A 27,192-nucleotide genomic window follows, 5' to 3' on the forward strand; every position below is an offset into this window, starting at 1 on the left:
TAGTTTCTTGATACATGGATTCTAAAATGGTTCGTATTGCTAGAGATTTTCTGAATTTGTATCTGGTTTTAGTGTGCCCATAGACAATGGAGTTAGGTAATATAGAAAAGTATTTTTTCCCTTTGTTTTGTTTTTAAAAATAAATATCTTTATTAAAATTTAAAAAATGAGTTGACATTTACTTGAAAAGAGTTTCCTATTATTTTTATTATAGATTCTGGAGCCTACAATAAGTCATCTCTTTTGATAATGTGTTTAAAAAGTGAAAACAGACTATACGACCGCATGTGAAAAATCTATAATCTGTAGGTTTTTCTTTTAAAACAAGCCAATACCGTCTAAGGCAGGGGTGGGCAAACTTTTTGACTCGAGGGCCACAATGGGTTCTTAAACTGGACCGGAGGGCCGGAACAAAAGCATGGATGGAGTGTTTGTGTGAACTAATATAAATTCGAAGTAAACATCATTACATAAAAGGGTACGGTCTTTTTTTTCAATAGTTTTATTCATTTCAAATGGGCCGGATCCGGCCCGCGGGCCGTAGTTTGCCCACGGCTGGTCTAAGGTAACAGTTCCGCTGTCAGCAGAGTGAAGCATGTGCAGTCGAGGGGTCTTGCCCAGACCTTGATTCTTGCTAAAACGCAGCCTGGAGGATGGGGTGGGGAAGGAGGGCAACTCGGGAGAAGCAGAGCTGTCTCAGCTCCCACAGGCTGGTCCGACGTGGTGCTCAGAATCTCAGCAGCGCCATTGCCATGTGACCAATACAGGCACTCCGTTCCTTCCGGGGGAAGCCTTTCGGTGTTTCTCAACTTTTTGTTGTCAGGACTTCTTTGTATTCGTAACATTTATTGAAGACCTGAAAGTGCTTTTGTTTATATCTAGGCATATTTTGGTTCTATAGGTTATATATTATATACCGATGTTTATCATATCAGAAATTAAAACTCTTAAGAGTTTAACATATATATATTAATTCATTAAAATACCAATAAGAAATTCATTAATGCTTACATAAGTACTATTTTTAGGAAAAATAACTATATTTCAGAAAGTTTAGTGAGCACAATGGCATTGCTCTGCATTTTTGTCAATCTCATTAATACCTGGCTTACTTGAATTCAGCTAGATTTTCACATCTGTTTCCGCATCCAGTCAGTCATTTGGAATACTTAATTCTAAGTTTTTAGAGAATAAGATTTTAAAAAGCAAATTATGTGTTAGTATTTCTAAGAAAATAATTTAGCCTCATGGGCCGCTGAAAGGGTTTCTGGGACCTCGTGGGGGATGCCCTGGACCACAGTTTGAGAACCACTGGGCTAAACTATACATTTCTTGAGGGCAGAGACCATTGCCTTGGTTTCTTTTCTTCTGTTCCTGGGAGACATATTCATCTTGATTCCTCAAATGTGTTTACCGAGTCAACTTTCCCCTATGAAATTGCAGGGAACGGAACCATCCGGTGACTCAGGACTGAACTTCCTTTGCAGGATGCCTTTCCCCTTAGTTAGTCATCGTGTAAGAATTAATCTAAATCTTTTGACTCAGCAGCCATTGAGGTGCCACTGACGCTTTTCACTGTGTCTGATGACATGGTAGACTGGCTACAAATCAAGAGAAGACGTTTGGAGAGAAGTAGCCCCTTCTCAGTGCCATGAATTCTAGGAAGTCTTGGAGGTTGCTGGGAGAAATAAGCTGGAATTGTTTCCTAGAAACGGAGCGGAAAATCCTTGCAGAAGAGTTAGGGCCTGGCTGGCACATGCGATCCACTGTGCCCTTCCGGCCGCATTTTCTGCGCCCAGGCAGTGGCAGGTGGCCCGAGAGCAAGTGGGAAGCCGTAGTCGGCTCTCCAAGTAACAGCATTTCATTTGCCAAGTGCCTATCAGTGCTCTCCAAACTTACAGTAGAAATATGCACACTCAGGCTCAAAATACTCGTACTGTTGGTGCCAAGTTTTCAGACTTTTGATAAAATGTAGGTAAGCAATATCAAAAGGTATCTTAACAACTATGGTAAATTTTGCATAAAACAAGTATGTGTACAACTTGCAGTGTTTACATTGGAGCAAATGTTAGGTAAAATCTTCATGAATACAGTGGCATAAAAGCAATTGCTTTTGCATTTGACTTGCAAAGAAATGGAAGCAAGGACATTTTAAAAACAGCATGCATTTGTCTGCTTTATCTGAATGAGTAGTGGCGTTTTCTAACTGCTTGCCTCTTGGGCACGGAAGTTACTGTGGTACATTCTTACTAATAGTCTTTGAACTTCTTTCTCTGTCCTTCTCTTCCGGGCGTATATGGCTGCCTGTAGCGCTTCAGCATGGAAGGGATCTCAAATGTCATTCAGAATGGCCTCCGCCACACCTTTGGAAATGCAGGTGGAGAGAAACAGGTGCTCGGTTATCCTTATTTTCCTCATTCTCTGCTCTTTCATTCTCTGTGTAAGTGAAGGTCCTGAAAGCTGGCAGCTTTACTAACTTACTAAGACTGTTGCTTACAAGAGAAATGCAAGTTTTATAATGTATAAACTTATATAGAATGAAAATATATAGAAGTTCCCTTTAGGAAAAAGCAGTATAGACTAAATGCATTCTTAATGCATGTTTTAGAGCTTCGTTTTTCACTTTCACCTCTAAACAGATATTAACATGCATATAACTAATTGCATGTGTAGAATATGTAATTGTGAAAAATAACTAGAATATGCTACTCTAATTCTAAAAGTTTAGAAACAAGATCTCATTTTTGGGAAAGAAAATCAGGAGTTGGTATCTTTTGGATTAGTGTTCTAGGTCAGAAATGTCTATGGCGTATATCTTACCTCTTTTTAAATGATATTCATGTGTTCTTAAGGTATATCATATAGTCTGCCAACTCGCTTGTTTACCAAAGGCATGAAACATTATTTATACAAATCATACATAGATATGAGGGTGGTAATTTGCTTTTTATTAACAAATTTGTATAATCCCTCACATCGACATTTGCAGCTTATAAAGGGGTTCCATGCTGGGATGGTTGAATTTTTTTATTTATTTTGGTGTTTCTTGCCTCTCTCAAACCCATAAGATGGCAAAATAACTCCCAATCTGATCCAGCACCTGGGAGCGGGCAGGAAGGCTGGAAGGCGTAGCCGGGTGGCACGCATGCCCAGGCCCGATTCCGGGTGCCTCTCCAGGTTGGCCGTCACCCCTGCCGTTAGTGAAGCCCCAGGAGGGCACGCCTCCAGCTCTGAGGGTCTCCTTCCCAGGAGATGTACTCGGTCATGCAGGTGGGCTTCACCTTGGAGAGGTCTGCACCAAACAGAGGACGGAGCACTGAGTTTCTTAAAGATTGAACAACACACACTTCTCTACTTTTCTGAACCTAGGGAGCTAGTTATGATTAAGTAACTTTATCTTTTTTTTTTTTTTTATGAGTGGGATAAAATCACTCAGAGGATTAGGAATAGAGCTGAGATGTGGGCAGGGGCTAAATGGTGGGAGGAGCCGAACAGATAGCATGGAAAACTAGTGGATCTCTAGGTGAGCCTCTGCAGACTGCACTAAAACATAGTTTTTGGTGGAGTGGCCAGAATAGGAGACTCCGGACAATAATTTTTAGACTCTGCTTTCAAGGGACATAGTTATAGTTCATAACTTGATACTTGAGAGCCATTACACTAGTAGACTAGGCAATTTGTCTCAATTTCAGACATGAATTTTCATTGTTCATTTACCCTTAGGCCATTCTCTTTCACTTTTCTCTTTTCCACTAATACCTTCAAACATTTATAACTACTTACACAATAATTTAAAATAATAATAATAATAATAATAATAAACACCTCCTAAATTACTTGGGTAAATGTGTCCTTGTTAGTTTCTAAAAGAAGCTAGTATTTTTTCATGTGACCATTTTATTCAAGCGGAAAATAATGGCCTGAAACAGAATTATTTGACTATTGGGAATTATTTTGTTATGCAGAACTGTTACAACTATGCTTTTAGTTAAAATTACTATCTTAAAAATGTGTTGAAAATATGCAAGGAGAATGTTAGATAAGACTTCACTTTGAACACGTTGAACAAGTTAAGTCATCCTCAGACCTACTCCTCTGAAATTTTTAATAACTGAAAGGTGAACAGATGCGTATTTATGTTGACATTGGGTTTGGATGAAGCAGATAGAGGTGGGAAAAGCTGAGCTGCAGCTGAGACATAAGATACCTGTGTCCGTTACTAATGTAACTCGTGTCATGTTATAAAATAGACATCTGGTAACTGTTTCTAATTTTTGCAGATCAGGTAATTCAGATTTAAGTGACACTTTCTTTTTTTTAAATTTGGCAGTACTTAACAACAGTTATTCCCTATGAGAAAAAAAATGGACCACCATCTGTTGAAGATCTTCAGATATTAACAAAAAGTGAGTAAAGACCAAACTAAACTGTTACTTACCTTTTGCTGATTCTAAATACTGATTTCAGTTGGCTGGCTATATTGCTGTGGTTATTGTTTGTTTTATTGATTTAATAAATGATGGATTTCATCCTTTATTCTTTAGAGAATGAAACTATAAATGGTTCTGACATCTAACATAACCCTAAATTTAGAGTTGATTTATGGGTTTTATTTTTTTAATTTATTTTCTGGCCTCTTAAAATGTGTACAACTTGAATTTTTGGGGGAAAAATGTAACCTGATTCTCCATTACCTTTTGTATATTTAAGAACATACCCATTTATCAATAAGTAAGGTCCTTCATGGATCTTATGTAAATATCACTGAGTAACTGAATAGGAAAAATTTAGGAGAAGTATGGCTCCCCCCTCTCTCTTTTATAAATATAGACCCCCTAGACAATAGTTATAGGTAGACCATAAATTGATAGTGATATTTTAAGAATATTCATTCATTGAGCAAACATTTAGTAAAGACCTACTCTGTACCAGGCCGTGTTCTGGGCACTTGGGATACTTTAGTGAACAAAGCAGACAAAAATACTCTAAGTCTAACAAAGGTAACTTGTCAGACCTAACTATTCATGGTATCGAGTGTCTATGATAGCCATAAATGAGCCCTGAGTTCTGGTTCTGTTCCTGTCATTTAGAGCAGCGGTCGCCAACCGGTGGTCCGTGGACCGCTGGTGGTCCGTGAGGTCCGAAAGGTTGGCGACCGCTGGTTTAGAGGGATATCCTTAGAAGTCACTTACCCTCTCTTGGTCACAGTGAAAAACGAGGCTGAAAATAGTTGCTCCCTTTACCTCATAGCAAGTTAATGTACAGGTGGGGCAAAGTAGGTTTACAGTTGTGATTATGCAAAACATACTTAAAAACATTTAATGCTTAAATATGGATACATTAAGTGATGCCAGCCAGTCTGAAATAAATAACTAAGAGATGAACTGGGTGGACAGCCCTCTAATTTTGAGGAAGAACTTAGGAAGTTTTGAGTGTCCAAGATCACACAGGGGAATGGTTAATTACAGGGCTGGTCTCTTCATTCCAGTCTGCTGTACTTTTAATGATGCTGGCTTTTGGTACATGATTTTATATAGAATGGAAAACAAATTTAAAATATGATTGGAAGCAGAAATACTGGACTTAGTAGCCCTCTAAGATGGGACCATAAATACCACCTAGAGGTTAGGAATTACTGAGAGACCCCGCCTTCTCAGATCAAGGACAAACATTTACTTGGTCACACCAAGGCCATCAGAATGCCCTTGGCACGATTCTTAGGTGATACCTGCATCGTTTGAGGAGCTTGGAATCTTTGGGTGAGTGCACGTGTGTAGGGTGCGTAAGTGAATGCCCAACTTAATATAGCTGTGAGGACAGGAAGGATGACCTTCACTTTGAAAATAAAACAGTGGGCATCTGAGAACTTTGGGAGGACCTGAGCCTCTGCTCCCACCACCTGCAGATGGCAGCCACAGGAAAGCCCCGTGGAGACAGTAGCCTTCCTGGTAAAAGCTATTGGAGGTGCAATAATAATCGTTATAAGAATTAGAATAATATTAGTTGTATTAACAACTATGGTTAATGCTTACGCAGCATATATTACGTGCCAGGCACTATTCTACGTCCTCACATCTCGATTAGTGGCTGAACACTCAACCAGCCTCTGAGGCAGGTCTAGTTATCCTCCTCACGTTACAGACGAGGAGCTCGGTGCCCTCAGTGGTTAAGTAACTTCCTCCGAGTCCCATGACTAGGAAGCAGCAGAGTTGGGGTTTAACCAGGAAGGCTGACCTGACAGTTACACTGTGTGGTACTGTCATGTCTCGGGGAGGAAAGGGGGCATTTCCCCTAGGGTGCTCTGGAGAACATTGGAGTTGCCAATCGCTGCAGAAGAGCAGTATTTGTGGGTTTGTCTGTACCTGTGTGGTCTAGGCTTGTGTTGTTTTTAAGCATTATAATAGTAGCTGTTTTTCCTATTTTGTCTTTGCTTAGAGCAGCTGTGGGCAAACTACGGCCCACGGGCCGGATTCGGCCCGTTTGAAATGAATAAAACTAAAAAAAAAAAAAAGACCGTACCCTTTTATGTAATGATGTTTACTTTGAATTTATATTAGTTCACACAAACACTCCACCCATGCTTTTGTTCCGGCCCTCAGGTCCAGTTTAAGAACCCATTGTGGCCCTCGAGTCAAAAAGTTTGCCCACCCCTGGCTTAGAGACAAAACGCTCAGATTCCCGATAGGAGAGGCTGATTCACCAGGTTCCTCGGGAGAGGAGGCGGCAGCCTGGCTGCTTCATGGAGTCTGGCCTTCATTTTGGTCTCTTCTTTAAAAGTTCCAAGAAGGCTGGCAGATATGCTCCTTGAGGACAGCTCACTGTTCATTTGCCTGTTTCTCCAGCTGTGGCATCTGCTGCACTAGGTTCCTGTGCTCTGAGCTCACAGACGTGCATGTGACGGGAACCTGCTTTCAGCCTTTATGGCAAAGCTGGGCTCCGTGCCAATAGCCGGGTTTCTCTTCCCTCCTCCACTGTTCGTGAAATCGGGGAAATAACTCCCAGGGAGCTGGAATATCCTGACCTGAATTCCTGAGCATTTGCAGGTGTATTCCCCTTATTGAGAAGATAATAATTTGCATGAACTGGTTATACCATAATGAAGATTAAGGCTGAGTGATAGAAATTAAATGATATTTTGGTCTGAATTTAGAATTGTTGCCTTTTCCTTATCTTTTGTTTCCTAGTTCTTCGTGCCATGAAAGAGGACAGTGAAAAGGTTCCGAGCTTGTTAACTGATTATATACTGAAAGGTGAGTTTCATAATGGCTTCTGTGCAATGGTTGGCAAGTTGTGATTAGTCAGTAAATGCATCATCTTGCTAATAGATTAAAAGTAACTTTCAAAAGCACAACCTTCATTAATTTCATTTGTGCTGGGTGAGGATACATGGCTTAATTATGCTATCAGCATTATAAATTACGGTTATGTAACATTTTCCTTTAGTTGAGGTCCTGGGCTAGAAATCATTTCCACGGCTAAATTAGAAACATCAAGGTGGGCAGTGGAAGAAATACTAGTAGTATGGAAATATTGCCATAAGTATGCGTAATTAGAGCATCAGCTGTTGACACTGGGAGGGTTTGAGAAGGCGGCCTCTGCCAGCTGGGGGACAGTAGGAAGAGAAGGACGGGTTAGTGAGGATGCATGAAGGAGGGAGCAATCAGTTAACCGTTCCAAAGGGCTGTGACAGGGACTGGTGTAAGGGACGGGGAGGGGCGCAGGGAAAAATGAAAGGAATGGACTTGCATGAACCCAGGACAGTGACAAGTGAGCCATAAATCTTAGGAGCAAGATCAAGACCACACAGGATGGGAACAGTGATGGGGCAGATGATCGTTGGAGGAGTTAATGAGATCGCCTGCTTTGCTCAGGCAAGAGCAAACTTGGGATGGTAAAGAGGGGACAGGAGAATTTAGTTACAGGCAAAACTACCGCTTTTCAATGAAATTACGAGAAGTAGCAGTTATTCAGGTGACAGATTTTCAAAGCATCACAAAGTGTATCCTGCGGTATTTGGTTCACTTTCAAGAGCAACCTCTTCTGGCAACTTTTCTTTTTGGGAGTTCTCTCTCTCTCCACCAGCTGTTAGCTGAATTTAAGGAAGGTTGGATTTCTGAGATGTTACGTAACCAGAGGGACGTTTCCTCAACCATAGCTTCATGGAGGGACTCTCAGTGGTAGAAACCAGGAGTGCAAAGGGAGTAATAAGAGTTTCACCTGTAAGAGACCGGATTGATGGGGAGCCAGCCAGCCATTAGTTAACGAGAGTAGAAAAGACATTGTCTTTTTCATAAGCTGCCTTTCTTTCTTCTTATATTCTGAATGTTTTAAAAAGAAAATCTGACATCTTTGCTTTTGTGCCATGCTAGCATTGGTATAAAAGGTGGATTGTTCTGAGGTTTGCTCTTATAGATGCGGCACAGGAATGAGATGAACATGAACACATGTCAATTTTTAATTATCGTGGGTGCCCAGGGCCTTGCCATGTGGGGCAGAGAGAGGAGGAGCTTCTGAGGCATTCTCTAGCTCTTTTATCCTCCGACCTCATGGAGGAATTTATGACCCAGAGAACAGTGCTGTGGGGGAAGTGATTTCTACTTTTTTCCTCTAAAACCCAGGCTGTCCTGTGAACCTGGACACCGCGTGCCTCAGGGAAGCAGCACCCATCCCTCTGCTCCCCCGCTCGGGCGCTGGCTCCGCTGAGCCCGGGGCTCTGTGCAGTACCCGCACTGCCGAGCTGCTCGTGCGCAAGTTGTGGTTTTGTCCTTGGCAGGACTGGGTGGAAATGAAGCTGGGGTTCAGATGAAAGTGGTGATACTTGTCCAAGAGAATGAAGGGGAGTGGAACGCTCAGGTGTTCAAGGGCACGGGAGGGTGTGGCTATGGGGCCAGTTTCCACCCATCCGGACAGCCCGCCGCCAGCTGATGGCTCCTCCCCTCTGGGACCAGAAAGTTTATTTGCCTGGCAGGTGTTGCTCAAGGGAGAGCTTGCCGTCCCTTTTCTTGGTGGGCTTTCTCTTCTCATGTTAGTTTAACACCAGTGGCTGGGGCTTGGCTGCCTAAATTAAGGTAACTTTCATGTGCAGGGGAGAAATGCAAGAAGGCAGCGAAGTGGCCTCACTTGGCCCGAGGAAGACGGGACGGGTGCAGTAGGGCTACCTGAGCGTCTTCCTCACCCCCGCCTCGCTCCCCGCCACAGCCCACAGTTGTACCAAAGGCGAGTAGTTCGGCTGCCTCCGTGCTGATCCTGGACAGGGACCGCAGCGTGTGCCGACTGGCGCCTGGGGGAGCTCACCGGGGAGGCAGTTTGCTACAAGCCGCCTGGTACTGGGCTAACACGGGCCTCTCTGAGGGGTACCCTCGAGACGTGGTCGTTTGGTATCTCATTTCTGGGCAGTGGGAACAAATATCTTAAGAGAACTTTCATTGTTGGGCGTAGCCTTTTAGAACCTTTCTTAAAATTGCTACTGTAGACCCTTGCATTAACAGCAAGTTCTCATTAAAGGTGTTTTTTATGTAGATGTAAATGAAATGAATGTGCTTCTCGTGTCTACAAAATACGCATTTCTATTGATGTTTCCTTTCTCCCCCTAGTCCTGTGTCCTACATAGGGCGGCCTCTCGCAGGAGCCGTCTCCCGTGGCCTGGACGCCAGATTTCACACAGCAGTCCTCCGAGAGCGGCCCCCTCCCTCCTGCTAGCGGAAGCTCGGCAACGTGAACTTGGGTTTGTGACGCAGTATTAATAGACGACGCCTTCACTGATCCTTCGTATTACGAACCGAGAGAAACATGGCACTATTTTGAATTCTAGGGATTTTTTTTTGTTAAATATGAACAATTATGAATTCTTCAACTTTGAGAGTCAGGGGATGTAATATGAACTATGCATGTGCAGTTATATTTTTTATGTACTGACCATATGCCCATTTGAGGTTTCATGGCTTTCTAGATATAAACTACATTGAAGGACAGGTTAAAGCAGCGGTTGCCAACCGGTGGTCCGCGGGCCACTGGTGGTCCGCGAGGTCTGAAAGGTTGGCGGCCGCTGGGTTAAAGCATTGAGAGATTCATAGCACAGCTGTTCCTCAGCGACGGCAAAACCAACACCGATTGTTGTAAGAGAACCGTCAGTGTAAGTATCAGTATTGTCCAGAGACGGAAGCTTAAACTTGGGCTGTTGTCAGGATGAAACGGGAATGTGTGTCATCTTGGTTTAATCCTCAGTGAGAACTGGAACTGTTGGCGATGGTGTTAGAGGCTGCTGCGGCGTTCACTATGGATCAAATTTTAACCATTAGGTTGCCACTTACTTTCAGTTTTGTTTTATGTGTCTGTGGAGAAGTGTCCTTTAAAGGGAGTGTGTCTATCGTTAAGGTGCTTAAGAAGCCGTAAGCTGCAGCTTTGCCCATCCCCCACGGCTGTTATATCTTCACGCCTGTGTGCCTCCCCAATACTAACTCTAGAAACAGCTGCTCATGGATACATCACCAGCCATGAAGCACTTCTGCCCGTTCCAATCAAGTCAGTGCCCTTTAATAAACGTTGGGAAAAAGATAAAGTATGCCTGAGCGCTTCATTTCTATTTTCAGTTTTTGGTGTAGTTTTTAACCAGTTTTCTTCCCTTGCAGAGCTAGATTCTTCTCCTTACTATGCACACATTGTCCATCACTTCAGGGCCTGAGCTGGGAAACCCCGGTGGCCGCCTGACGGTAAGGAGTGTTGGGGGGGGTGGGGGAGGGACGATTTTTCTGGAATGATAGGATCCCTGTCATTCTCTGTGCGGTCGCTGAGATAACATGGTAAGAGTCTGTGTAGCCGCTTGTGACCCTGGAGATTGTTAGACTGACAACCTGAAAGCAAAAGGACAGCTTGTCTTTCTAATCCCAAATGTGGAGTCACTTGGAAAGTTACAGGGTGTGATTAAAAGTGTTTGTTTGTGGCCAAGAACCAAAGTGCTTGGTTCTTAAAGAACTACGGTACACGCCAAGTGCCTGCCATAGATCTATTTTATTCTTCAGGAAATTATATTTGTTTTTCTTTTACAAGAGCACAACAGGAACCAAAGTAAAAGAGTAACAGATACAGCACTCAGGATAAATCATATCTTTAAAATAATAATAAAAAAATTTACACCTTGTCCTATATCCTGTTAGTATTTTCATAATATGGCCATGATTGAAAAAGCAAGCATTTACAATTTTTTTTGATAAAGACTTTTTATGCCAGGAATGGATTAATTGTCAACAAAATTTTATATTAATCAGGCTGATGTAAATCTTATTTTGGTAACATATCATTAACAAATTTACTTTGGAAATAGATAAAAATATTGCCCCTTGATAATAAATCTTTTTCTTTCTTTGATGCAAACAGCTAGAACACCTTTTTCTTTTTTTGATATTCTAAGACAAAGAAAATGGTTAATCTTCAGATTAATAAATTAGGACATTATAATAATAAATTAAATTTTTTTTTAAAGTTCAGCAATCTCTGTCCAAGTATTTACAACAATACTTGAAAGTTCCTTTACAAAACAGAACACGTTTTCTTTTCACATTAAGCACACTGGGTATCTGTGTCTTTCACAACAAGCATTTTTAAAAGAAAAAAAATCAATGCACAAATGGGTAATTAGTATAAAAGTGCTAAGAGCTGTTTGAAAAGTTAACACTATAGTATACAGTCAGTTATATTTGAGGCAAACTACAACAAACTTCCAGCTTATTTATGGACAATATTCCAGTAGTTGTTTCAAACAGTTGTTTGAAGGAAAAAAAAAAAAAATCCAGGAGCTGATTAGTGATGCAGATAAACTGCCATCAGTGTTTCTGGCCAGTGGAGCGAATTGAAAACCAACTGAAAGCAAATCCAAATGAGTCAGGAGATTTACTAAAGGAAGACCTTCTCCACAGCAGGTGTGATGTCACGGCTCAAGGCGTGTACGTACACACTCGCCCACACACACACCTTTCTTCCCGATTAAATTGCAGGTAGAACGAGATCTCACGTTATTCAAAAATTTGTAAGTGATCAAAAGTATTGATATGGAATGCCTGTTTGTCTTTGTTCTGGTTAAAAATCTCATAAAAATACATTCAACAGGAAAACATAAATTGTATGTGTATAAATATATATGTATGTATATATTATATACACACGCACACAAATACTTTTTTTTGAAGCAAAAGATAGTTACATAAATATTCCTATAATTGCTAAAGTTTAAAGAGGCATATTTTTTTTGAGCTTCAACAAAGGTGCTTGAATAATATACAATTAAAATGAAGTAGTTTTCTATTTTGTAGAATCAGTATATAATAAGGAAAAAAAAATCCCCAATCAGTCTTTTTAAAAGGAAAAGTTTCTTCTTAAGCTAGAGCTTCAACAAAAACTGTGAACAACCAACAATCAAACAGAACGAAGCAACAGCAAACAATGAAGCGTAGCCCTGGAGATACCTGGCGACCTCCACCCGCCTCGGTGCCGCGCGGTCCTGGGAACAGCGCAGTGCTCACGCCAAGAAATGACTTTGGGTCCTGTTTACCTGCCGACTCTGCTAGGAACTGGCTGATTGGCTTGGAAGAAAACGAAAGCAGCAAAAGTCTAACTGTAGATATCCTGAACAACCCGCTTCCCGGAAATGTGGTCCTCACATCTCCCTCGCTGCCCACGGCAGCTGTGACTAGAGCGGAGGAACTGTGGCTTTAGACCTGGGATGGCTATCGGAAGGTTCTGCCGCGCTCTGTGCTGCTAAGGTGGCTGCGGCGGCGGCGGGATCACAGGCCTTTGGCGTCCTGCTCACTCGGGCCGAGCGCCGCAACCCCGCAGGCTCTGGAGCAACAGGAGGAGCATCCGCTGGGCCCCGAACTGCTGCTGCTTCACGGGACTCTCCCCGAGCCAAGCTGACCAACGTCTTCCCAACACCACCCTCCCACCCACTTCCCCAGCCAAACTCGACTGTCCCCGCCCCCAAATACCTCTACCGCTATATTACAAGCAAATATGTCTTAGCGACTTGGAAAACTTTGGTTCTAAGAAAACACTTGGTCAGTCACCTTGAGGAAAAGTGGGAATGCTTGTTCTGCACACTGCCGCCGCCAGAGCCCATCCCAGTCAGTTCTTAGCGCTGAACATCCAGTCACCATCCAACACAACCCACTAAGCAAGTGCACAAATTCTAGTTTACTTTTAAGAGCAGATTGAGTCGCTTCTGGCTTCTACCACCTCATCCGACTTGCCTCCCTTCACACCGTCTGGTAGAACTTGTCTGCCTGTAGGTGGTTCTGTTTCTGCATGCTGTAGAAGCCGCTGAACCTGGCGTCGGGCTCCGCAATCCTGAGCATCCTCTGGGCACTGTCCCCCTGGGCGCGGGGTCCTTTCTTGCAGTCCACAGAGACCAGCTGGTTGCTTAAGGAAGAAGGCTGTGCAGCGGGGGAAAGAAAAACCGCTAAGAATTGGCTGCTTTACGGATCCCAAATTGACACAAATTTAGTCCCTAATTCAAGTGGGATGATAGCTTCACAGTAAGTACGCTGACGGGCGGACTCTCGGTGGAGCTTACATCTGTTCTGGTGCCAACTGGTGCTTCACGCAGGTACTAACTGACAAACTGTCTTTACGGGTGAAACGTCAGTAAGTTATGCCAAGTGGAGTGGGTGAGGGGAGTGGGGGAACTGGTGAAGTGAGTGACATGACTATTTTCAAACCCTCGAAGGGCAGACTAGTACTTCAGAGGGTTGGAGAATGAGTGGAAGTTACGACAGGCAGAGACCACGCTGAAGCACTTGGGCTGTACACAGCCTGTGCCAGCCCCTCCACGCCCTGTGGGAGCGGGGCCCCTTTCCCAGCTCTGCAGAGGGGACTGCGCCTGCTCAGTCCCTGCCCCATGTCCTGACACAGCATGTGCCCAGCACATTTTTGTCTAAAGAAAATCGGAGGCAGGATAACCATCTACTAGACTTTCACTGGGAGGGGTTATCTAGATGGTAAGTTGGATAAAATAGTTAATTCAAGGCTGCTTTAAATTCTTAAGGTTGTCTGATTTTTTTTCTTAGGAAAAAACTAAATGTAAAAGGTAGACTCAAGGTTGGAAAGCATCACAATTTATTTCCTTCAATGAAAACGAATTGTCTTGCCTTTTAAAATAGGCATATTTGACAACAAATATAGGGTATCCTCAGAAAATGTATACACACACTAATTATAAAGGCAGTGTTTATTAAAATACATTTCATTTTCAAAATTGAGCTGTCGGCTGTTAACATGTGTGTACATCTCTTGGGGACACCTTGTATACTCTTTCTCCCTCAATATGAAATGTCTCTCTCGTCTAGTTTTCACGCAATCTCTTCGTCTCTCGCTCACTTTCCCTCTCTGCTTGCCTCGAACAATCTCTCTGACCTTTGACTTCTGTATGTCCCATAATCGCTAGCTCTCTTCCCGGCTCTCCTATCACCCCCTCCCTTGATGATTTCTCTCCCATTTCTAAGTTGATAGATCACTGAGAAACCCCAGGTGATCAGCTTTTAATTCCTTATGTAAGGACTTAGGAATCAATCCAGGAGGTTGGGCCAGTACCAGATATCTGATTGCTACAGCATGATGTGCACGTGAGGCCACGGAGAGCAAAGTAAAAATTTTACTGGCTGAACAATTCAAGGAAGTAATAAGCATGCAAGCTTTCCTAGTGTGACCATTCAAGAGGCTGAAACGTTCTCAGGACGATACCTTCGTTGGCGTTCGATACCAGCAAAGCAGGGGTATCCACTGTTTCTTCTGGTTGATGAGCAGGAATGCTATGATAATGGAGAGGCATATCACGACGGGAACCACGACCGCGGCTATGCTGTCCAGTGAGGAATCTTCCGCTGGGTGCCGCCTCTTATTATCTCCGTAATCTACCTTGAGATGACCCACATCTAAGAAAAAGAAAAGGATTACAAGGTTTATTACCTACACCGGAATTTTTAAGGATTATTTTAATTACATTGCAAACAAATCAACAACTTGGTTTTACGGCTGAGACATGATTAAGGTGTAGTGTTGACCCGCAGAGCTCTTGGGGATGGATGTAAAAAGGACTCGTGCGAGGTGGTTAATGACTGGGCGTGATGATGCTTTTCTAACCAGTCAAGAAAATTCTTATCTAGACTTTAAGTGACAAAAATTCAACTATTGGAAGTATTTTAATTTATTGGCTTCTAACACTTTAAAGGAAAAATATTAGCTTAGCTCTGTTTACTTGCAAGTAGGAGATTAGACAATGTATATTCTTGGACTTGCGAGGGAAATAGCTAAGACCAATTACGAGAGTATTAGTAAAAATTAAGCTAGAACCAAGAGCTTGGTGTTTTGATCAGTATTCTGGTTTGCTGAGCTCTGAGCAAGAATGCCTTTTCATAAATTTGTTGGAAAGTCACCAGGCCTATTAGATAATTTTCCTGCCTTGTTATTAATGTACTGCACAGGGGACAATTGCTCATTTTGCTTATATGCATGAAAGTCTTTCTGCTCCTTTTAATCATCCTCCTTGCAATGAATACTGCAGACAGAGATAACAGGAAGTTTTCTGACTTTTGTTTCAAATAAACCACTGTAGTCAGTTTGTCTAAATGCATCAAAGACCAGGTTAGAGCAAGATGCAGGACACAACCAGAAGGAGTTGCCCCTAAAATGTTCTGGAAACTCAGCTCACGAAGTAGCACATCTTTGTGATATTCAGTGTTTAAAAATCCATTTTTATGAATGTGCTTCTTTGTGTATGTGGGGGATAGGAGGAAGAGAATTTTAGCCAGCGTAGGGAGAAAAAATGCATCAAGAATAATACCAATGGTAAAAGTAACATTGATGAACTCATGTTTCAAATACACAATGAATAAAAGGAATCAATTTTTGGCTTACCACATTTCAAATGATATTGGAAATGGTTTTAGGAATATCTGTCACACAAGATTTGTATAAAGTAAAGGAACATGAAACTTCAACTAGGGTCTGTTTATAAAATTCAGTCCTTAAGTTCTGTTCATATGCTAGCAGCAGGCCATAAAATTTAGCTTTGAGCCTTCCTTGCGACCAAAGCAAAATGGAAATAAAGTATCATCATTAAGATTCAAACCAATCTGTTGCTTAGGAGAAGCATAAAATTCCCTGCTACTGACACATGAGGATCTATGTAGACCATAGGAGAAATTTTCTCAACGTATTAGTGAATAAGGCTGTTTTTATGACCAAAGCCCAGCACCTAGAACGGGATGTGGCACAGACTAAGCACTAGTATCTATTGACTGAGGGAGTATAAACATAATGCTACAGCACCTCTCAGAACAAGTACACCGGGAGCCAATCACTGTGTCCAGGAGGCTGGCTCTCAGCATAACTTAGAATATCTACTAGTAGAGTAACAGACCATTAATCTCTCAAGCAATAAATACTGCTTCTTCCAAAACCTATCATAAAAATTATATAGCAAGGATTTTGAAAATGTCCTTGGAGTAGACAGGAGGCAGTACTGAGTCGTAGCTAAGAGCAAGTGTATACTATTTGGATCCAGCCATCTGCTTTTACAGAGAAGGCGATATTGACAGAAACGCTGCCTTGCTTTCCCACTTTACTGAGAGACAGACTAACATCTCTTACACGGACAGAGCAAGGAAAGTGTGAAGCACGGAATAAACCGAACTCTCGGAGTGAAAGCTACCCAGAAGCAGAGGGTAACCTAATGCATGTCAGTGCTCAGTACGGAACCCACAGGGGCAGTGAATAATTCATTAGTCTATTCACACACGTAAATATCAGTGAGGGCTTAGAAATTCCACCTGGGCCGGGAACATACTCTGTTCCATCATCACTAAGTCTGAACATGTGAGGCCAGAAGGAGGCAGTTACCCAGTAGCCTGCAGCCTTTATTATTCGGGTGTCAGACGTGTTACAGCCAAGCAGGCCTTCTCTGGAGCAGTTATCTGAAGGCAGTTTTAAAAATGCAACAAGCCTGGCAGGAGCGGCTCAGCTGGTTGTACTAAAAGGTTGCCAGTTCGGTTCCGTCAGGGCACATACCTGGTTGCAGGTTCGATCCCTGGTCGGGGCACGAAAAGAAGGCAACCGATGGATGTTTCTCACATCGATGTCTCTCTCCTCTCCCTTCCTCTAAGCATGTCCTCAGGTGAAGATTAAAAACAAATTTAAAGTAGATGCTACGTAAGACCAGACGGGTACCAGCGGACTCTGGCACTTACCTCTGCGGAGATGGACAATGTCATTTTCACTAGGAGTGGGCCACCTGGGAACCTGCACGTCAGTCTCGCCACGACGATTTACCTTCTCAATGGGCACATTGGTTGGTTCCGGGACATACATTTCTGAAAGACGGGAGATTTTTCATAAGAGACGGGGGAGGGGCTACTATTGTTAACTGTTGTTTCCTCAGTCCAAGTGGATGGTGCATTCAGTTCAACACAACATGTGGGGACGTGAAAGACCCAGTTTCTGCACTGACATTACTGCTGGAGAGCCCTGCTCTGCAGGGGTGGGAAGCATGTCTTAAAACCATTTGAAAGGAGGAAAGAGTTTTCTCTGTCAGGGTCAGACACTCTGCTTTTCATGGCAGACGGTGTTGACTATGGTTTTGTGCAAGCATTGGATTGGCTGAAAAGGAAGGATTGCTTTTACTTTCCATCAGCTAAATACTACACTCGAATAACTGTTGCTCTTTAATCCACGAGTGTTGAATCATTTACATGTCACAGGAAGTGAAAAAATGAAAGCTTTTTCCACTCCTTATGCATTTCTTAGCCATTTCCACCCAAACTCTCCCCCTCAGTGGGAAGGCCCTGCTGTCTCATTTAAGTCTTAAATGTCTGCTGTGTTACCACTGGAACCGGGGTCTTCGGTAAATGCATTTCCATCATATCAACACTTTGATCAATGGCATACTACAAACAAACCTTTCTGAGAAGAACATTCTTGCTCCCAAATATCAAGTCTTTTTTCTTTTTTTAAGTCAAAGGAACCAGTGAAAAAAGTCAAAGCTTACCTTGGCTCCTACAAATATATTTATATATCCTAACCCCATCTGGCTGACAACCACCAGTACAACTTTCTAAAAAAATAATCCTTAAGAACCTCTATTTTCAAAATGCAACGATAAAAGTCCCACTTCATCATGTATGTCCTCATATAATAAGGTTATTCAGCATTGGCAATACTAAATACTAATAGCCTAATTTGGTCCCAATATAAAATACATAAAATACTAAAAGTTAATAATCCTCTCTGCTGAGTGATCACTGTCTATCCCAAAGTTACCGGCTTTCAGGAAGTGAGCCTAAGATGAAGCTGGGAAGGAAAGAGCGACAGAGACAGCATCTGCTAAGCTTCCATGGGGAGTTCACCGAGTGCCCGCCAGGGAGATGCACACTGAGCGGTTAGAAGCAAACTGCCCGCGGCTGCCCGTCTGGGACCTGCAGAGCTCCCCTGTCCCTGAGAACCAAGTCCCTGTGGCCTCCATCCCGACTCCCGCTCTCTTCCTTAAACTATCAGGCCTCAGACACGGCAGGGCCTGGCCATTCATCCTTTCCAGAGGTTCAATGGGCCCTTGAAAACTCTAGAAATTAAGATGAGAATTTACTGGAAATGTCACCCTTTACAGAAGCCAGGGACTCTCAAACGTGTCTCTTATCTGAGTCTTCCGAAGAGCTCAGACACTGTGCTCATCACTCTCTCTGGTCCTGGGCTGGGCGTGTTGGGGAACAGTGTTTAGCCCGATGCGGCGTGAATATCCTGGAGGGATTTGGGGAGAAAGTGAACCTGACATTTACACGGCATGTTTAAGTGGCACTGCACCCCCGAGCCCTCCCCTGCAGGGGCCACCACAGCCTTGAACCTTCCTATCCGGCAGGGCCAGCCTGCCCTGCTGCTGCGGCCTCGGTGGAAAGCCTCAGGTGAGAGCTACTGCACGGACCTGGGGATGCCCACAGCGGAGAGCAGGGGCTCTGCAGAGGCCCCAACCTGGGACCAGGTGCGTTTCACCTCGGGTTTTCCTGGGTGAGAAGCACCTTTGAAATTCTGCCTCCCACCTGTGGATTTAAAGGGAAAGCCTGCCGACAAGAGAGACGGCTGTGTGCATTCTCTTCCCACAGGTGCTGAGAGAGGCTCTACCTGGCAAAGGCAAGGAGAGGTAGGAAGAACTGCCTGGGATGAAGCAGGAGATCCTCTTGACAGACTCTCTCACCGTGTCCAACAAGTGTTTCCTGAGCACATGCTCTGAGGCAGACAGTGGGCTGCGCCTGGGGGCACGGCTGTGATCAAGGCCAGCCCTGCCCTCCGGCCTCCCATCCCCACCGCAGCTCTCGCCGCCATCTGAGCTCCCGGGGCCTATCAGTCTGCCCACTGAACTCATTCTGCTCTGATTGAAGCCCAGTCACACTCCTTTTCTATTTTAATCACAAAATCCTTAAAGCTCTAGTTTAGGGCCCTCAAGTCGAAGGGGAGAGGGTCCTTTCCCTTTAATGCAAACTTAAGCAGGAAACTGCCTCTGAGCAGTTTGGCCAAAAAGGATGTATTTTTCAGGAAAAACAAACTGGAGGAACAAGAAGTGGGAATGCTGCTGCGTTTCTATGCCTACACCTCGGCCTTCCCTGGCCAGGGCTGCATTCAACCACCTCTAACATGTCACCCCCCCCCCCCCCCCCCCCGGCATTTACCATGAGAGCCCTTCCTAGCTGCCGGCAGGTCCCGGGCACGGTCACAGTTATGAATTACTCCTGCGGTCGGTCAGATCTGATCTGAACTTGAGAGGAACCCAAGATGACTTACCAGGGGTATGTGCTACATTCAGAGGCACCTGACCAGCTGTGAGAGCCACCTTCCTTAACATGTCCTCTTCTGGTCCACCTGGGGTTCCCGAGCTGGATATGCTCCCATCTGAGGGCGCCACTTTTTGGAGCTGGAGCCTGAAGTCCACGCCCAGGTTTCCTGCTAACTGGCTGCATCACCCGACAGGTCACTGAACTCTTCTGGGAGGTGGGACAAGTACAACCAGCTGACCAGCTCACAGGTGTTGTACCTATACCCAAAGCTGGCAGTGGTGCCAAGTGCTTTGTAAAGGGTGAGGCTAGGTCAAAGCAAGGTAGTGGGGGCTCTCCAGACGAGCATGGAAGCCCGCAGGCTCAGGGAGGGGCAGATCATGGCGTGCGGGGGGGGAAAGCAGGGCAGGAGCCTGGCCTTCCTGGCAGGCGACAGATCAAACATCAAGTGGCAACAGCTTGACTGCCGGCAAAGTGTGCAGAGCGGTAAGATGAAGAAGTGACTCCTTAACAGTATCAGGTGCAGAAAGGAGAGTTAGAGAAATTAAATCTCAATCCAACAGTGATTCCTCACTGGGAAGCCACTGGGGAAATCTGCGCTAATGAACAAGGATGTTCGCAGTATCTGCAGCCTCTCCATTACACCCACCCCCGTCACCTGGATCCGGGTCCTCACCGGCGCGCACCTGGGATGTCTGCACTGCGAGCTGAGCGGCCGGCCTTGGCCTGTCCCTGCTGCACACGCCCTGCTGGGTGCCCCAAGCACGTCTGCCACCATGTCCTGCATCTGCTCACAAACGAGCCTCCCCACCAACGACTCAGGGCACGCTCTTCACCCGACAGCGAAGGCCCTCAAAGGCTTGGCCGTAGCTGTGGTTGGTCTTTTGCTCCTGCCCCTAGAACTCTTGTCCAGGGCACGAGGCCTTGGCCTTCCCACGTCAGGGTCTTTGGTCAGATCACCCTCCTCGCTGCTATGAGGAGAGCCCACCTGTCCTTCACGGTCTAGCTCAGGCCTCCTCTGACAGCCAGCCTCCAAGGCCACTGTACTCACAGGAAAACCTGCCGTGGTCTGGAACAACCACGGTCTCCAATGCACCCCTTCTCCTCCTCTCTTCAGGCACTCACTAGGCTTGCCCGCACCACTGCACCGAAAGGCCTCTGCGAGGGACTGAGGGTCACACCTGGGGGCTCCCCTCCTTCCTCGCGGCCCTGCGGCTCTTCTGGGTCTCTGTAAACGTGGCCTGAGCAGGCGGGCGCTCCCTGGCCCTCCCACGTGAACTGCCACCACCTGCCCCCCTCCCTGCCTGCCGCCCGCTGAGCTTTCTCCGCAGCCTGGTCCGCATCCGGGTGCCGTCTATCCCCTGGCAGCGCTGGCTGCCATCTCTCCTGCGGCAGCCAGGCTCCGTGAGCACGGGGCGGGTCGCTGCTGTGCCCAGTGCCCACACAGTGTGTGTGCACAGCAGGTCCTGACAAATCTTTGCAGAACAAATATGGTTGTTTCACCATTTATATCACAAAGCGCACATTCCTAAGAAAACGTAAGAAACCTGGGAAACAAAGGCGACACGTACTAGACAAAACAACGCCAATGAGAACTACAAGCCTTTCCTCCTCCTCATTGAAAACACGTAAGGATTCCCCCCTCCCACCCCCCAGCCCCACTGAGCGATGGCACCTCACAGCAGGGAACCCTGACTCAATCTGTACCGTAAGGTCGCTGAGACACCAACATGCCAAGTACCTGGCAGATGGCCCTGAAAGGGTGTGGCCTCCTGACCTGGCAGAATATCCCATCCTCCTTGGGGGACAAAGGGACCTTCTTAGAGGCGCTCCGCGAGGGCTGGTCTGCACAGCTCAACAACAGTGATGTGGGCAGGACTCGGTGAGACGGGTCCACGGCTCCCATTTCACACTGCACAGCATATGCCCCCTCGGTGGGCGTGACTCCTGGCCCACTGGGTGGCACGGAACAAGATTCTCTAATAGAACTAAGTACACACGAGACTCGCGGCGGCGATGCCGAGGCTTTGACTCGCCCGGACCTCACGGGCCCTGGTGAGCCCGCTCTTGGGTCTGTGTGGTCAGCACTGCCCGAGGCTGTCCTGCCAGGGGCGCAGGCCTCACTGCTGGGACCAGGGCAGAGGGGGGCGGAGCGGTTTTTATCCAGGAGACACAGGCATGGAGACTAGCAGGAGGGTCTGGGCAGCTGTGGGGGCTTAGGTCTGAAACTGGGAGGTGAACCGAGCTTTCATGAAGGGTGGGAGGGGAGGGGGGAAAGACAGGCACGGGGTTGCACACAAGGACTCACGGATGGGGCGGCGCCTCGGGGTCTGCTCAGGTTTCATCTGCAATCAGTTTACCAGAAGAGTGGCAGGACGAGGGCTTAGGTACCTGGGCATATTGGGCAGCAGCTGCCTTCCACGTTGATGGGCTCCACGCAGGGCAGCGGCGGGCAGCTGACGGTGGAGCAGAGGGTCTGGCCCTGCAGGCAGTAGCAGTGCGTGCAGCTGTCTATGTCCCAGCGCTCCTCGTCGGCGTAGGCCTTCCCGCCGAAGTGGCACACCACCCTCTTCGCGATGCTGTCTTCTAGGGGCAAGAACAGGGCACTGTGGAGTGGCTTGAGGTGACAAAGCACGGTTCTTATTATACCCAAGGGGAACCACTCCATACAGTTGCAACAGGCGTGAGGAGTTCCAGAATCTTGGAACGCTTGCTCCCCCAGACCCCTTCTGCCTCCTCCCCCTGCCTAGGAGACTCGTGTGGCCAAGGGCCACTGCGGCCACGGCACGGTGGTCACGATTACAACCGGCCGGGAATGACACCGCCTGGGGAGGGGTCACCAGGCTGTCACCACAAAGCATACACATGACTCACGGTCTGGCTGTTGAACATGCCACACAGAAAAACTAAACTGAAATAGAAGTAGGTGAAGACACATGCAGAGGTTTTATTCTATCTGGAAAGATTTTTTTAAAAGTCCAGCTGACTATGTTTATGGAACTAATTAAAGGAATTCCCACTTTTCATTAATCTTTTTTGTAGATAGTTCAGGGGAGTAGTAAGGAATGGACTGGCGTGTCAGAGCGAACTAGCAGGGTCCCGGGCTCTCCCAGACGGGACTCCTTCATCCCCAGGGATGCCGATGGCATCGTCCTCAGCAGAGAGATTTACTTTAAAAACCACCCGTTCATTTCAATCCGTTTTTCAGTCATGTATGGTTTTTGAGAACATATTTTTAAGAGCTATTTTTATGTACGAGAACTTACAGCTTAAAACCTTCTGCTCCTCCCTTTTTCCTCCATTTCCCTTGCCATTATCACTTCTCCCTCCCCCGCTTTCCTTCAAAGTTCCCTTCTCTGACAGCAACGCCTTCTCCTGGTTTCCTGAACTCACTTCCTGGTGGTCACACTGCCCTAGAGCTCGGGCACCACCGTGGCTCAGTGAGGCCCAGGGAGCAGCAGAGCGGAGATGGCAAATCGCTGGGGGAACACGGGGTGGGCAGGCCCGTGACTGGGGGACGCCTCAGAACCTGGGAGAATTTGTGCTCAGATTCTAGGGGCCCTTCCATCACCACTGGTCACCAGAAAACGGAAAACAACAGGGGCCGGAAATGAAGCTCCTTAGGAGAGGAGTGTGTCCAGGGCTCAGGGTTCTTTCTAGAGGCCTCTGGGAAGCTCTCGCAGGGATAACGTTCACCACCCAGACAAAGCACGGAGCCCAGGGTGCTGGAGGGTGCACCGAGAGCCGTGCCCGCCTGGGTCAGGAGCCGTCTCCTCCCAGCAGCCCAGACCCTGCGGCAGAGCGCCAGGTGGCGGGAAGCCCCTCTCTGCAGCCCACGCTCAGAGCTTCGCCTTTGCTGGGGGAGGGGGAGGGTCCCAGATGAACATGCTCACAGATCTGTGCTCGGTGCCAGCACCCTGCTCTTGCCAACGACTCCAGCACAGGCGGCTGCTCAGGCGGCATGGACAACGCCCTGTTCCTGTAACATTGTGTGTTTCCGTAGACGCGTGTCCCTAAGCAAGAGCGCAGGAGGGAATCTACCCCAAGTGTTCAAATGCGTCCTCTGTTTCTCAACACTTCCCATGTCCCTCTCATACGACTCCTTAAGGTTCAACAAGGGACATCAAGTAATCACAGAAAGTTCTAGTTATAAGCAGAAGTCTTTCCCAGTATCTATTAAAAATATTTTACTGTATTCATAAATGTCCCACCGAAGGCTTTCTGGTGCCCTGAATGTTCAGTTTGAAAACTCATTTGGAGGCTTTCAAACCAAATTCATGACAGAAGTGTTTGCTAACACAGAGTCCTTTGAGGAGGCAACTTCATCCAGCTGTCCACAGCATACGTGCCAAATGGCCGAGTCAAACCAATTAATGAACCTAATTCTAGTAATATTCTGACCGCCAGCCAACATTTCATTGAGGGCATTTGATGCACCATCAAATCTAGAGTCTTTTAAGCAGAAAATTCTTTCTGGAAGAAAGCACTTCTTCTTAAAGCAACATTGCTGATTTTATGCAGAGCTCAGGGGGCCACAAGCTCTAGGAACCCCAGGGCCAGCATTCTCAGAGCTGACCTCCTTAAAGACTGGAGGTCGGCGGAGGCAGGTGGCCGACAAGAGACACCAGATGGCTCTGCAAGAGGATGTAGGTGCCAAGTCCTGCAGGAGAAAACTGGCATCTGCTGAGCACCCATGGTGCCAGGCGCTGGGCCGAGAGCTGCACCTGGGTCAGCCTCACAGGACGGTGAAGGAGGCTGTGCATCCCATTCCAGGGAACCAGGTGTCCCGGGGGCAGTGACTTAATGCAGCACAGCCAGTGAGCAGCGGAACCTGCACATGCCCGGCTCCATCCGACCGCGAGGCCCACGTGCTCAGCATGGACGCTACCTAAGGCTTCCCTTCCCTTCCCCTTCACGTGGTCTCCAATGTGCCTGGGCCTCGCCGGGAAAGTGGACAACTGTTTGGCTACCCGGCATGTTCAGGGGAAGGCCAAGCCAGAGCCACTGCACGGAATTTTCAAGTAAAATGAATGGAGGATTCTTCATTTTGGCAAAACCCTGAAGATTCATCTTCTCCAGGGTGGCTCCTACGTGGTCCATTTTAGATTATAGTTAATGAGATTTAGGTTAATAAGGTTTTACAGAACGATGTCCACCTCTGACTACATTTCACCTGAAAGGCTAAGGTCGAAACGGAGGCCTGCACGCACGGAGAGGATGTCGGCCGACTGAGCATCGCGGTGCGCCCTCGTCCCCCCACACACGCGTTTCTTTCCTGGATGTACCACCTCCTTCCACGGCTCGTCTGGGTTTACCCAAGCAAGCGGCCAGGAAGCTTTAGGGGCTACCTCGTGTACAGGCGACACGGTGGCTTCTATGCAATTTGAGGTGTAAATAATAAATGAATAAAGACACTGTCGTTTTGGGGGGCGGGGGGACAGCAGAGTCTAATGCAGTGGTTCTCGACCTTCTGGCCCTTTAAATACAGTTCCTCATGTTGTGACCCAACCATAAAATTATTTTTGTTGCTACTTCATAACTGTAATGTTGCTACTGTTATGAATCCTAATGTAAATAAATATCTGATACGCAGGATGGTCTTAGGCGACCCCTGTGAAAGGGTCGTTCGACCGCCAAAGCAGTCGCGACCCACAGGTTGAGAACTGCTGGTCTAATGGAAAGCACATATAAAAGCATTTTAAGCACTTGGGCTGGAGAGGGTGTAGAAATAGAGACACAAGAATAGCGGCTAAAAGTAATTGGTTTCTATTTGGCTATCGAGTGAGCTGTGCCATTGAACGCTGTTATATTTATCACTCCAACTGGTCTGCTTACACGGACAATGGCGTGAGCTTTATCCTTTAATACCTAAAAATAACCCTAACTTCCCCCGGCTGAGTGCCAGCTATGTCCTGGGCACCGTGCTGAGCAGCTCACATGGGCCAATTCCATTGGATCTCATCAGCCCCAGGGACAGGGTGTTAGTCCAATCCCACGCAAAACCGAGGGGCAGGGAGATGGCATCACGTGCCCAAGCTGCAGGGCTGGGAAGTGGCAGGGCTGGGCTGGGCCAGGCACCGAAGCAGGATGACCTCAGGACAGCCCCACTCCCGGGCAGGGACTCTGGCCATGCGACCACTATTGTTAGGTTTCCCATCACTTGTATCTGTTGGGTCTTAAGGTCTTTGTCTTCAAAGGTACATTACCCTTCAGCTGACTGCACCACACACCTGGCCCAGGTGTGTCAGGGGATGGAGACCAGCAAGGGGCCACCTCGGACCCACGGTCCTTCTGGGCCAATCTCCATTTACTCTAAGACCCTTTATCTCCGAGGAAGAGGAGAATGTTTCTGGGAAACGAGGTGTGACACCAATAATGAGGCTTATTTTTAAAACGAACACTGCTGTTTGTCTGCTTGCAGTTATATATCCAATCAAGTTATATATCCCTCTTCTGTGCAGTCACGGTGGAGAGCTACAGACATAGCCTCGCACAGCTTCGGAAAAGAAGCGATGTTACCTTGCACTGCCTGTGACTACAGTAAGAACATGCATGTCTTACAGTGGTGGAGTTCAGAGAATTCAGCGTGGGTGTTTTTTTCTTTCTTTCATTTTCCTCGATTCTGCTTGATACCAAAGAGGATGAAAAAGTGGCAAGGCCCTGAGATGTTAACTCCTTTCAAGCCGACGTCCCACCTGTTCAAACTTCTCTCTCCAGGATCAGATCAGAAGCCCTAACAGGCTGTCAGCGGGACTCTGCTCCTCTCGAGCTGTCACTAACGGCACCCTAACCCTAATGGGCACCTGGGAAAACCCAGGACCGAGAAGTGCGGTGCTTTCTTCCTCTAGAAAGGTCCCGGTCAGGCCTCCAGGAGGCACTGATGGGGCGGCCCAGGCTGCTCTGCATCGACCACGAGGAGGGACGTCCCTGAGCCCTGGCAAGGAGAGCATCTCGAGCACGCCCCGCTTCCTCCGTGGAGGAAGAGAAAATCTATGCTCCGCTCAAATCATGGTAGAGTCGGGCTTTTCACTTCTGCCAGGGCACAGCGTTGGTGTATAAATACTCCAGGTCTAAATCGGGTTGTGTCTGGTGGTGGTGGTCATGGAGTCAGTCTTGGTGTAGGAGTGACTTCCTGGGAGGAAGTCAGGCAGCTTTAGAAACGGCATCAGTTCTTTCAAATCTCCAGCGGACTATTTCGATCCCAATGGCCAAGAAACTAAATGCAGCTCCCGCTCTCAGAATAAGTCCCAGCGCAAAATAACCTGGCTCATCCCACACATCGCCATGGACAGCCTTCTGAGCACGTGGTCAGAGGTACCGAGGCCGGTGACGCCTCTGCCCTGAGGATATGCTTCTAGACCAGGGGCTCCCTTTGTCCTGTGTGATGTGGAAA

General features: G+C 46.6%; 2 protein-coding genes across 4 annotated transcripts in view; one reads left to right on the plus strand and one right to left on the minus strand.

Moving 5' to 3' along the window:
* The window catches only part of FEZ2 (fasciculation and elongation protein zeta 2), a 37,630-nt gene extending 27,072 nt beyond the window's left edge, over window positions 1–10,558 (plus strand). For 2 of the 3 annotated variants that reach the window (XM_081100913.1, XM_081100914.1), the window contains 3 exons: window positions 4,331–4,406; window positions 7,185–7,250; window positions 9,594–10,558. In XM_081100913.1, coding sequence (XP_080957039.1) covers window positions 4,331–4,406; window positions 7,185–7,250; window positions 9,594–9,610 — 159 coding nt within the window. In that variant the 3' untranslated portion in view covers window positions 9,611–10,558. Of the gene's footprint in view, window positions 1–2,310; window positions 2,392–4,330; window positions 4,407–7,184; window positions 7,251–9,593 lie in introns of all 3 variants that reach the window. The other variant, XM_081100912.1, reaches the window with a different exon arrangement.
* A 1,685-nt stretch (window positions 10,559–12,243) lies between these two features.
* The window catches only part of CRIM1 (cysteine rich transmembrane BMP regulator 1), a 175,547-nt gene continuing 160,598 nt past the window's right edge, over window positions 12,244–27,192 (minus strand). Inside the window, exons 14-17 of the mRNA XM_081100911.1 lie at window positions 22,191–22,385; window positions 17,232–17,354; window positions 14,728–14,918; window positions 12,244–13,421 (exon numbers count right to left, since the gene is read on the minus strand). Coding sequence (XP_080957037.1) covers window positions 13,245–13,421; window positions 14,728–14,918; window positions 17,232–17,354; window positions 22,191–22,385 — 686 coding nt within the window. The 3' untranslated portion in view covers window positions 12,244–13,244. The remainder of the gene's footprint in view (window positions 13,422–14,727; window positions 14,919–17,231; window positions 17,355–22,190; window positions 22,386–27,192) is intronic.

Source organism: Myotis nattereri (genome assembly GCF_964212035.1).
Source record: "Myotis nattereri genome assembly, chromosome: 10".
NCBI classification, from domain to species: Eukaryota; Metazoa; Chordata; class Mammalia; order Chiroptera; family Vespertilionidae; genus Myotis; species Myotis nattereri.